This window comes from Manis pentadactyla, chromosome 9 (assembly GCF_030020395.1).
Source record: "Manis pentadactyla isolate mManPen7 chromosome 9, mManPen7.hap1, whole genome shotgun sequence".
In the NCBI taxonomy this organism is placed as follows: domain Eukaryota; kingdom Metazoa; phylum Chordata; class Mammalia; order Pholidota; family Manidae; genus Manis; species Manis pentadactyla.
The window spans coordinates 86,435,462-86,447,906 of NC_080027.1; the positions used below are offsets into that span (position 1 = coordinate 86,435,462).

Sequence of the window (12,445 nt, forward strand, 5' to 3'; positions counted from 1 at the left end):
GGGAAGATGCTATCCTGGGAGGGGACCAGAGCAGTAAATTTGTTTTAAGCTAATTTTGAAGAATTACCTAGAGGACTGATAAGAAACTTAATGTCTCATCAAAGATACTTGAGACCACTTAACAAGCCCACACCCTTAGCCCTTTGTCACATTTCTGAAAAATCCTTAAAAGGGGGATCCCCTAACTTTTCAGTGTGCTTCCCTCTGAGGTCGCCTGCACTTTCTAAGTAACTTTAAATTAAACTTACTCTGCCTCACTACTGTGTCTCTACCCTTCAATTCTTTGTTGCGGCGGGGACAAGAACCGAGGAAAATACACAACGCCACACTCCCAACAGAAATAATTCAACTCCCTCATGAACTTATGAGAGTGGTTAGCAAAATCTTAAAAAGATGCCGAGATCCAGGAACACAGTTATTGACTCCAGGATAATTTGCTTCAAGCCCCTACCTTGAGCTTTCTGAGAATAGATTGGCAAGGAAGACTAGCTTGCAGAGGTCCCTTTAAAAGAGGAGGGGCGATTCCTCAGGCCGCTCCCTCTTGTTAATATGAATCTTAAGTATTGATATGGGGGCGTGGCGCCTCTTCCAGCTGGGCTAACCAGCCTGGGGCTCCCGGTTTCACAAAGAAAAGTGACAGAAGCCGTGTAGTGGGAGACGGAGAGAGAGCAGAGGGCCCGGAAGCCACCCAGTCTTGGGGGAGGGTTCAGCTCCCCCATCCCCGGCTCCCACCCTGTCCGGGGGGCCTCCTCAAGCCCTCGGCCCCACTCCTGGGCTCCCCATGGAAGCCAGCTGTGCCCCGGGAGGAGCAGGAGGAGGAGTCGGCTGAATGCCCGCGGTGCGCCCGGGGCCCCTGAGCCCAGCCAGCTCCGCGCCGCTGCCCTAAGGCCTCCGCGACCCCCTGCGCCCCCTACCCGGGACCGCGCAGCCTACGCCCGCCCCTCCCCCGGGGCTCGCCCGGGACCAGCCCCCAGCCCTCTTGCCAGCGCCCAGGCGGGAGCTCTGGGCCGGGCGCACCGCCGCCCTGGAGTGAGGGAAGCCCAGCTGAAGGGGGTCTCCGGAGCCAGCCGTGATGGATGCCGTCTTGGAGCCTTTCCCGGCCGACAGGCTGTTCCCCGGATCCAGCTTCCTGGACTTGGGGGATCTGAACGAGTCGGATTTCCTCAACAATGCGGTAAGATGAAGAATTTGCGCCCCGGTTCCACCACTCCACATCGCGACACGCGTGGGCCCCCCTCCCAAAGGAGCGGACTGCACATCACTGGGCCTTAGTGGGGGAGGGGGCTCCGGGCAAGATCCCCTGGAGGGTCACATACTTAGAGTTCAGATCCCTCGACACCGCCCTAGACCCCGAACCTGGACCGGAGCCTCTGAGTTTGCGTCAGTGCTTCCCCCTCGTGAGGGCTCCATCATGGGCTACATTTCCCTCCGCCTTTAGAGGGGACGAATACACCCAGGCGTCGGGACCATCCGATCTTCGGATGGGAGCTCAAGAGACACCAGTCCTGTCCCCCGCCCAAGTCTTCTAGTCGCTTTCCACCCACCTAGGGTTCCGGGACCAGATTGGGTGCTAAGTGCGCCCTTTGCTGCGCGCCCTTTAGGACCTCTGTGGCTCCAACGTTGGTTCTCCGCTGGGGGGCGCACAGGGAAGTGTTAGGGAGGCCAGAGACTCGACGCCCCTTGGGGGGCCAGAGCCAGACCTGGATTCTGAGCCAGACCCTAAACTCAGGGGTGCTCAACGGCTTCCCCAAGGAGTCAGGCCCAACATCCCTCAGGGAAGGACCTGACGCTCAACTGGGCAGGGCAGCACAGGGTGACTGGTCAGGACGAGGAAGGTCTTCTCCCCATCCTTGTGTCTCCAGGTCTGTTTCTCTGAACCTCCTGTCTCTGACTTTCTCTGTCTCGCCCTGTGTCTTCCACTGTATCTGACTCTGAGCCCGTCCTTCTCAGCTTTCTCTGTTCCCCTCCCTCTCTGAGGAAACGTGGCTTCTCTCTCCTGCCCTCCCTTCCTCCCTCTCTCAGGCTCAGCCCTAAAGCCCTGCCGGTGGGGAGGGGCGTAGCTCCATAATAGGACAGAATATTTGGGTTCAGGTGGGTCAACCCGGTTGAAATGTGGCCAGATAGGGGAATCTGGTGGGGTCCCCCCAGCAGTGAACCGCCAGTCTCACACACACACCCAGTGGTCAACTCAGGGGTCTCTGCTGGCTGGTCTCCACCTCCTGGGACAAAGATAAACTTGGCTAGACAAGTGCATAGAGACTTAAAGGATTGGACTTCCACCTAGACTGTCCCAGGCTCCTAGACTGCTGGTGAGGAAACAAACCAAGGGACGGCAACCGAGTCAGGGAGTCAGGGTGTGAGGTCTAGTCCTCCATTAGGCAGCAGATCTGGATTACCCTGCTCTCTGAGAAAGACCCCTGGTTCCAGTCAGAGGGAGCACAGTTCTGCAGACAGGCCAGGTGGGAGAGGGAATAGGGCTTCAACCAGCAGTCGGGGGACATGGATTCTAGTCCTGCCTGCTTCTGCCTCCCCCCATGAGCCTGGGCACCCCACTAGCTCTCCTCCCTGGGCCTCAGTTTCTTTGTCTATAAAATGAGAGGTTGAATCAAGTCTTTCTAAGGGTGGTCTGGCACAGATCCTATGAATAAAGTGGCAGGGATCTGGGGTTCCATTCACCCCCTCCTGGAGTTAGTAACAGATCCTGGGCAGAGGGAGGGAGTTTGTTCTTGTGCCCTTACAGTCAGGGGAGGTGGTAGAGACCCCTGTAACATTCCCTCAGTCCTCAGCAGCTCTGAACTAGGCTTTCTTCTGAATGAACTCCACCGCCTACAGCCTCTTCCTGCTGCTCCATTCAGCCTTGTGTCCCCAGCTGCTCATCCGGGCCTTAGTCCATCAAGGAAAGGAGGCACGATCAGACAGTGGTATCTAGCACTGGGATGGGTAGGGAAAGCCCTGCTGAGAAGCTCCTGACTTTGGGCCTAGGCAAGGTCAGGCAAGGCGGGGGAAGGAAAGGACTTACGAGAGGAGAGAGAAAGACCTCCTGAGCTAGGAATAAGGAAATTTGGCTCTAGCTGTGCTTCTGCCACCAGCCAGCTGCGCAGTTCAGACAAGTGCCTTTTTTTCCTCTGGGCCTTCATTTCCTCATCTGAAAAATGGAGATACTGAACCTTCATTATGGCATCATTGTAGAGAATCACAGGACAATGCCTGGTAGGTAAATTTCTATAGTTAACTTCCTCCAGAGACTAATTGGGGTGGTGGTAGGGACTGCTCAGCTAGGAGTTGCTGTGTGACCTTGAGCAAGTCACTCTTTCTCTGGTCCCTCTATTTAAGGCAAGGTTCCTTCCAGCTGGGACCCCATACCAAGCCCACCCCCATCTTCCTCTTCATTCTGCATGGAATGTTGCCAGGACTAAGGATGAGAAGGGATGGAATCTGTGTGCTTCTCAGTCTGGGCAATGGAGAGCGGGGTATTCACTATCATTCTTAAAAATCCAGATAAAAGCCATAAAGTTACATGGAAAACGTGTGTGCTGTGTTGCTCTGTGTAAAAATCAAAAATCAAAAGTATGTTCAGTCTGAATACAACTGTGTAAGAAATATGCATTTGCTTGGACAGAAGCAGGAAAATGAGTATGCAAAGTAAAGTCCAGTGTGCTGGGAGGTGCCTAGGGGTCCTTTATTTCTTCTTTTGTGAAAGATACCTTCATGCTGTTGAAATCTTGTCTATGTGATTCTCAGATGTGCCCCTCAGAAAGGGCTGCCCTTTCTGTCAGATGTGGCGGCTTCCTCTCCCCACTCTGCCACAGTTCCTGATATGGCTGCCCTAGAGCCCTCTTCCCCTGTGCCCTGTGATTCTTCAACCCCTGGACAGGTATGAGAGAGGGTCTGGTGCACAGAGAACTGAGATTAAGGAAGGGAGGGAGAACAGCTGTGTCTGTACCCACTAAGTCTGTGTGCCTGTTGCCTGCCTCCTCTGGCTAAGGGAAATGGATGACTCTTTTCTCTAGAGTGAAATGGTTTTGAATCTCAGAGAAGCCCCAGCTGGAAGGGTGAAGGAAGGAGGAGGAGGAGGAAGAGGAGCTCTGTTGTCTCAGAAGGGAGCAGCAGGAAGCTGCAAGGATGTTTGCCCAGCACACTCATTTTCCTCCCAGCCACTGGGGGGGCCAAGTGTGGGACTGACCAGGACCCAGAGACCAGCCCAGGGCAAGGGAGATGTTGGTGCGCTTCTCTAAATGAAGAAGTAGACAACCATCACCACTACCCTCTAGCCTTTGGGGGATTTAGGGAGATTAGAAAAGAATGTGCTTTGTCTGTGTGTGGGCCTTTAACAGCCCTTAAAAGGGACAGTGTGTGTGTGTGTGTGTGTGTGTGTGTGTGTGTGTGTGTGTGTGTGTGAATTCTCACCAACAGGAAAGAGGACCCAAGGGCCAGTGTGTGTGTGTGTGTGTGTGTGTGTGTGTGTGAATTCTCACCAACAGGAAAGAAGACCCAAGGGCCTGTGTGTGTGTGTGTGTGTGTGTGTGTGTGTGTGAATTCTCACCAACAGGAAAGAGGACCCAAGGGCCAAGGCACTCTGGTCTCATAGTAGAATCCACTCGGAAAAAAACTAATGGCGGGTCCAGTATCTCAGGGCTCCTCTTCAACAAGGCAGATCTCCCTAAACACATCTCCTCCAAAACACTGAGTTTGTTTCAGGCTGGGGATTTCTGTATTGCTTTTGATTCCCTCACTGGGATATGAGCTCCCTGAAGGCAGGGGTTTATGTCTTGTTCACTGTGGTATTCCCAGTGCCTAGTACAGTGCTTGGCCTCAACCAACCATTGCTGAATGAATGAAAGGGAGCCAAGGCCCCACATTTTTAGGGAGGAGGGAAAATGGTGCTTAATGTACTCCCACCTATCAGGGTCCTATAGCCCACACTGTCTTGGAGGTTCAGGAAAGGCTCTCCATGGCATCCTAGGAGTTGTCGTTGCCTGGAGCCATCCTCATCCTGTGGATGGCTATCACATCTGTACTATCACAGGCCTCCACAGCCCCTAGTCTAGAGCTGGCTGACCCACTGCAGATTTGGACTTGTGGCTTAGGCCTCAAGCTTGAGCACTGGCTCTATATTCCCCAGTTTCCTCTTGTTCTGGTTGCTCTGGGACTCTGGATCCACACTAAGCTGAAAACTTTTCTATTCCTGCCTCAGGGCCTTTGCACATGCTGTTCCTGATATTTAGAATACTTTCTCTGCCTTTCTATCTCACCTTCCTCAGTTCAAATGTCACATCTTTAGAGAGCCTCCTAGACCACATGTTTTCTGTTTCAGTCCTTCAGAGCCCTCATCTCAGTTTGCAATATTTTATTGGCTTATTGTCCATTTCCTCCATTAAAAGCAAGTTCCATAAAAACAGAAAACATGTCACTTTTGTACATTGCCTTAAAGCTAGCACTGTACTGTGGCACAAAATAGGTGCTTAAATAATAAAACTCCACCATAAGGCAATAAGCTGAGTCCCAAGTTTTCTATCATGTAAAATATGCAGTTATATTATTGCAGGATTAATAACAAATAGTATTTTTTGTTTGGTCTGTACTATCACAAAAAGCACAAAAGTAAAGATTATGAAACCTTACTGCATGCAACAGACCAAACACAAAAGCTCCAAAGGAGAACAAGGCAGTCACTTCCCTGCAAGTCCGCAGAAAGAAGAGTTTTTCCCACCTTTGCTTGAGATGGGCCCCAGGCATAGAACCTGAAGTCAAGTGTTGGTCACATTGTATTGGACTTTCCTCCATTTCAAGTGTTTACTGTATTTGCAAAGAAAATTTCTTCAGACTGGGGTAGTCAATGTAAATAAAGAAGGGGAGAAGGCTTTCAAAAAGTCAGGCCTTAGTATCCAAGAAGTATACTGATAATTCCAGAAGGAGCCCCAGGGTTCTCAGCATTCTGGGCTGGCCCACCATGAGGATGAGGAGGATGCTGGATCCCACAGACATACTGTCCATGCCCCGATCTGCATGAGGTCCCTCTGGCTTCCCTGGACCAGCTGGGGATTTGCTTGGTCTTTCTTCAGTACACACATCCAGTCCTTTAACAACCAGGCACTGAAGGACTGCCCACACTGGTCACTATGTATAATGACCACCAGACACTCATAGCCAAATAAGAGAGACACAGAGGGAAACAGACAGGAGCAGCAGGCCGGGTGCCATGATGGAGCAGAATAGGATGGTAGCCTGAAGAGGGGCACCCAGCCAAGCTGGAGGTCACAGGAGGCTTCAGAGGAGGTGACCTCTTCACCCTCACCTGCAATGTCCCCAACCCTATTGGCAAAGAAGTTACTAGAAGGCATTTCAGCAGAGAGGACTAGGGCTGTGTCTCTTTTATTGAGCATGTATAGTTATTGTCCCCTGTGAAGATGAGAAAGCTGAGACTTAGAGAAGAGGGAACATCTTAATTCTGTTTGGGGGGCAAGAGTCCCACAGAGTGAGTCACAGAGGGGCGAGAACCATCTTCATCCTGCTGTTTTGTGGCTTGAACTTTAGCCCTAGGGTGAGGCAAGTTTGGGTTCTTGGGTGTCACAAGACCCTGCCTTCATCTTCCTGCACTTCCATCCTTAGGGCACCACAGATGCCTCCAGTGTTCAGGGCAGAGCCAGCAGGTTGGCTTTCTTGTGAGAGGAGAAGCCCCACATCAATGCATCTCTTCACATTCACTCTGGGATGCTGCTCCCAGCCCACCTGAGAACTGGGACCGTTACTCTCTACAGCTCCCAGGACACCCCAGGAGATTTGTTTATTTCTGCGCTGGCCTGGCTACTGTGCCAGGGGAGGGGAGGATGAACGACACCCCTATTTGTACCTTCCCATCCCCTGAGTGCCTCCTGCAAGTCCTGGTACTGAAGCCCTCCAGGAGCATCCCTCTCTGGGACCTGGCTTGCCCCTGAACCTCCCTCAAGAAACCAGCTCCAGATGCTGGAGAACAGGCTGTTCTTCTGGAAGTCTCCACACTCCAGGAGGCAGGATGGAGGAGAAAGATTGGGATGGAGTTAAGTCAAGACCATGAGCACTGCTTTGGCTGGAGCTCTGCGAACCCTCTTCAGCAGACTAGGGAAAGCCAAAATAAGTGGCAGGACCCTTGCCCAGGACTGGGGGGAAAGTAGGGGTTAGAGTGTCTGGTTCAGAAGAAGCTGGGATGGGCAAAGTGTGGCTCAGAACTTTGACCATCAGAGAAAATAAATCAAAGGTGTCAATGTCCTTGGAGTGTCACAGATCTAGATCTCCATGACCTAGACACCATATCAACAATGAGGCCAGCATGACAGTTGGACTATAACAGGCTTCTCTGCCTCTCCCAGCTCTCCCAGGACAGCGCCCTCACTGCTGCTGCCTTGGCCCTTGGTTTCCAGCCCAGGAGCCATTTCACCCATCACAGAGAGGCTGACACATCTGGCTGGGCTGTGTGATCCAACATAACAGCTGGACAGCAGCAGCTGTCCCCCTCTTTCCCTTCCAAAAGAGTAACAAAAATGAAAGCAGCAGTGGAGTGCAGCCGGCTCTTCAGGCCCTTAGGGAGAGCTGGGAGGAAGTTTTGAAGCAGTGGTTGAGGGGACTTGCTTCAGAGGCAGATAGGCCAGGCCTTTGCTCAGGTGTTGCCCTCTCCTTGGAATGTCCTCACCTCATTTCCCTAGCTTCCTGTGTGACCTTGGGCAAGTCACTTCCCCTTTCTGGGCCCTGGCTTCCTTGTTGCTTAATTGGGCTGAGAGTTCTTTGAGGGCAAGGAATGTCAGGCAGTAACTTTCGTCTCTTGCCTACATAGTTGTAACTATAGGGAGTGAGCACTCAGGAGATGATTATTTTTCTGGCTGGATGGATAGGTGGGTAAGTGGAAGGAAAGAAGGAAGGAAGGAAGGGAGGGAGGGAAGGAAGGAGGGAGTGGGGAGGGGTGACAGATGGATGAATGGGTCAGTGGATGGATCATGGAAGAAAGGACACTTCTGGGCATCAGGAGAGGGATGGCCAGGAATGAGCAAAACCTGGGCTCTGGGTGAGGACCCAGCACAAGGAGTAAGAGGGCCATATTGTTTAATCTGGCCCTGTTCTAGGTGTTGGGATACAGCTTTGATGGAATCTACTTTTCTTTAAAGTGGATTTTATTTATTTATTCAAGTAGTGAATCTTAATCTAAATCCCACATCTACCTTTCACTTTACCATCATAGCCTTTTCTATTATGAAATAGATTGTGCACATAAAAGAATATATATAAAATGGACATATATGAGTTATAATATATAATAAAGTGGATACCTGGGTACTCACTACCTAGCTTTAGGAGTAGATCCAGCTCTGAATATCTTGGTGTCTCAAAGCCACCTGAGTTTGTGGAAGAGGTGAGCTGTAGACCCTAAATCCACTCTACTCTGGGAAATTCTGAACAGGAATATCTGAGACCTGGGACTTGCTGTCCCAGATCTGAGCTAACCATACAGCAAGTCTACAGGTCAGATGGCAGGTACCTCAACAAGCAGTGTGAAGCCATGCCATACATGAGGTGGGGTAGGATGGTAACAGTTGCCTTTAGCTGCTCAGACCTGGGAGCAAATCCTGGCTTTTACTGTTTGTCACCTCTGTGACCTTGGAAAGGTGCTTCACCTGTCCCAGTTTATTTCCTCATCCATAAAGTAGGGATAACTGTAGAACATAGGGTTCTCAGGAGGATTCCATTAAATAACTCTTGTGGAAGGCCTAGCACAGTGCCTGGTACATAGCAAACCCTCTATAAATAAACAAGAGGTGCTGCTGTTTTTATTCTGATGGTTGTTGTCATTGTCCATTGTCCAGCACTGGACAGCTCTGGGAAGAATGGCCCACCTTACCCATCCCTGTGCTGAATTCTGATTACAGGAATTTTATCATTCTATCTGTCTGACCTCTCTGGAGCTGGAAGGCCCTTTCAGGTAAAGCCGAAAGACTTCTCAGGGCTCTGTCTTTCTGGGCATCAGGAGAGGGATGGCCAGGGATGAGCAAAACCGGGGCTCTGGGTGATGACCCAGCCCAAGGAGTAAGAGGGCCATATTGTTTAATCTGGCCTTGTTCTAGGTGTTGGGATGCAGCAGCAGGAAATCAATCATTTTCCAGCAACCAGTGTTGTCATGTGTGCTAAAGAGCACAAGCTCTGCAGTCAAAGCTTGGGTTCAAATCCTAGCTCAACCTTTTGCTAACTGAATGAACCTGGGTAAGCTACCTAACTTCTCTGTGCCTCAGTTTCCTCAGTCATTAAATGGGGGTACTAATAGTACCTGCCTTGTCTTCCAAAACTTAAATGAGATGCTGCAAGGAGCTAGAACAATGCCTGGTACATGAATGTTAGCTATTATTATTGTCATAACTACTAGGCATACTGTATGCCAGGCCCTGTAGGGAGTTCAAGGATGAACTCCACCCTAGATCCTACCCTCAAGGAAGTTAAAGTTCAGAGGGAGAGATGGGTCCCATTATGCATAATTAGAGTTCAAGGCATGATATTTACCAGTAACCTAACAGTCTATGAATTGTGGTAAGGGGGAGAAGACTCTTGCAGCTAGTTGATTAAGTAAGGCCTCCTGGAGGAAGCAGCATTTGAATTGGGCCTTAAAGGATGATAGGAGTTGGAATGAAGAGGTAAAGGGCAAGGGTATTCCAGGTACAAGGAACAGTATAAGCAAAGGCCCAGTAGGGTGCATCGTGGTGGGACCCCACAGAAGGTCTGAGGAGCTGGGAGTGATCACCCAACCAGGCTGAAGGAAGAGAAATGAGGGGCTCCAGCTCTAGTGGTAAATTGAGATCCATTTATAACAGACATTGAATCCTATGCTTAGGAGCTAGGAGTTTTTTCAGCAGGCAGGGGGGAGCCAGTGATAGCTCTGAGCTGGACAAGGCGGTAGTCCCAGCAACTTTGAACCACCTGCTGTTAGGTCTAGAGTCCATTAGGGGGATCTCAGCTGTCAACCTGTCGGGATGATGAGGGACCCTTCCTCAAGAGACACAGAGTTGTGGGCCCTCCCAGAGCCCAGAGCAGCCTGAGGCAGCAGCTGACTCCAAGCCCCTTCTCTCCTCTGACTTTCACCCCATGCTCTGATGTGACTCTTATACTGGACCAGGAGTACCAGTTTCCTTCTGGCTCTCTCATCCCTAGCACTTGGGGCTAGGCTGGCCTGGGGAGGCCCCAGGCAACTCCGTCCTTGCAGAGGAACAGGCTGTCCATCTTCAGGGCTGAAGATCTCTGGCCTGGACCACGTCCTGACTACTGGCCCAACCCCAAGACCCTAACAGTGATCCCCACCCCTCCAACACCTCAGGATGCTCCACTATCAGGCAAAGTGCATCCCAGTTGGGCCCAGGAGCCTAGAAGGATTTGAGCCCTCCTTCTGGACCCAAGCCAGCCTGATACCTCACCTTCCTGGCCCTCCCACCCATCAGCTGGTACAAGATGCCTAGAGCCCCTTTCATCATCCTCCTGGAGAGGAGGCCTAGCCCTGCCCTCTGCTGTCCCAAAGGCTTCAGCCCTTTCTCTTCCAGAGCTGCAAATCAGTTCCACATTTGGGATCTGGCATGTACTATCTGCTCAGAACTTTCTCCTCCCAGTTAGCTCAGGCTCCCATATTCCCCCACCCTACGTGGTCAGCCCACGGGATCTGCAGAAGAGGAAGGGCCCCTGCCTTCAGTGACCCCTTCAGAGATCTGAGAGGGAGCTGACCTGTAGCAAGGTCTAGAGATACAGTGGACACGAGGCCCTCCCAGGGAGAAATGAAAGAGGAAGGGTAGAGGGGGTGGGGTGGAGGCAGAGCTTGAGCAAGCAAAGGAAAGGATGAGGGGCTGGGGGTGGTGAGGGAAGGAGCGAGGTAGTTCCCAGCTCAGCACATTCCTGAGACATCTGGATGAGCTGGAAGGGCCCCAGCTGGCTGCCTGGCTGTGGCTTCAGCTTTCCCGCTCTGTGATGTCAGGACCCAGCATTACCCCTCCTCTCAGAGTCCCACTGGCCTGAGGTCCACCTTGGGGCTGAGTGCTGGGGTGTCCTCTCCTCCCTGGACCACTCACTGTCAGTGAACAAGAAAGAGGCCCCTGGGACAGTGGAGGAACCTCCCACCCCAGACAAGAGCTGAGGTAGGGTGTAGGAGGCAGACACAGAAGACCTAGGAATTTGTCCATCCATCTGACTCAAGGAGATTCCGCCTTTGGGCTGATGCCAGCCACCTACCTTCTCCTTGGAAGGGAGATAGAGACAGAGGAGAAACTCTGCAAGTGCCTGCTACCTTGAGCTGTGGATCCTGGGTAAGTCCATTCCCTTCCCTGGCTCTCAGCTTTCCTCTCTGTAATAATTACAAGAGGTATGTTTAATGAGAGTCTCTTAACATGGTCCTGCATTGTATGAAGCACTTGACAAATGCTATCTCATTTAATCCTCACAGCAACAAAGTGGGTAGATATATTAAATATAGTGAGACTGAGGCTCAGAGAAGTTAACTAACTTGCCCAAGGCTACACAATAGGTAGCAGAGATAGGATTAGAACTGGATCTCTCTGCCTCCCTTGCTCACAATGACTGAACTACATTGTGTCTGCAAATAAGAGGGGATGGATCTAATGATACCAGACTTCCTTTCAGCTCTAAAATTAATGATTTTTTTGGCAATAGTGGGGCTCTTCAAGAAGGGCAGGGGCAGGGATTAGTCACACACTGGGTGGGGGAAGGAGAGCAGAGGCAGCTGGTTTTGAAGCATCTGATGGGTCAGGAGTCTTTGGAGGTTCCCTCCCTTGGAGCCCCAGGAGGTCCAGACCCCAGGGGCTGGAGGCACAGCCTGATCCCCAGCTGAACCCAGGGGTCCCACACCTTCACTGAAGGAAAGGAGTAAATAAGGAGAGAGAATGCAACTTCTTCCAAAAATAAAACTTGAGGACAACTCAGACAGGCTGGGACCGCTGAGGAAGCCAGAGGCTGAATGCTGAGTGCACTGAGGAGAGGGAAGAGGCCAAGGGAATTCCAGCCAGAGCCGGGTGGCAGGCTCTAGCTGAGAGCCTTCCAGCTGGCCAGGAGCCGGAAGAACAGCTTAGCCAGTTGGCAATGGGCTCTGTTTATGTTCTTGGGCCTGACTGAAGCCTTGGGGAGCTCCTCCAGCACTGAGTGGGGGGCTGTGTTTCTCAGGTACCTGGTCTGGCTGGGGCTTTCAAACCAAAAGGCCTTGGAGAAGAAAAACCTGGAGAATGGGTACAACAGGCCCCACTAGGGAAGAGCTGAGGGAAGGAGTCCAGGCACATGGAAACTCTGCCTGGAACAGGAGCAAGCTGGCATTGAAGTAGAATTCTGGGCAGACATTCCTAAAAGCTCAGCTGCAGAAAAAGGCCTCAGTCCATTAGTTCACTGGTACATTCTTTCATTCACCCACTCATTCAGTCAGTCTGTCAATCAGTCAATCACT

The 12,445-nt window shown here is 51.5% G+C and overlaps 1 protein-coding gene across 3 annotated transcripts in view; it reads left to right on the plus strand.

Annotated features, from left to right (window-relative positions):
- The first annotated feature begins 590 nt into the window (after positions 1-590).
- The window catches only part of CREB3L1 (cAMP responsive element binding protein 3 like 1), a 41,408-nt gene continuing 29,553 nt past the window's right edge, over positions 591-12,445 (plus strand). Inside the window, exon 1 of one of the 3 annotated variants that reach the window (XM_036891702.2) lies at positions 591-1,174. In XM_036891702.2, the coding sequence (XP_036747597.1) occupies positions 1,073-1,174 (102 nt within the window). In that variant the 5' untranslated portion in view covers positions 591-1,072. Of the gene's footprint in view, positions 1,175-10,875; positions 11,301-12,445 lie in introns of those variants that run through there. The other 2 variants (XM_036891703.2, XM_057507618.1) reach the window with 2 other exon arrangements.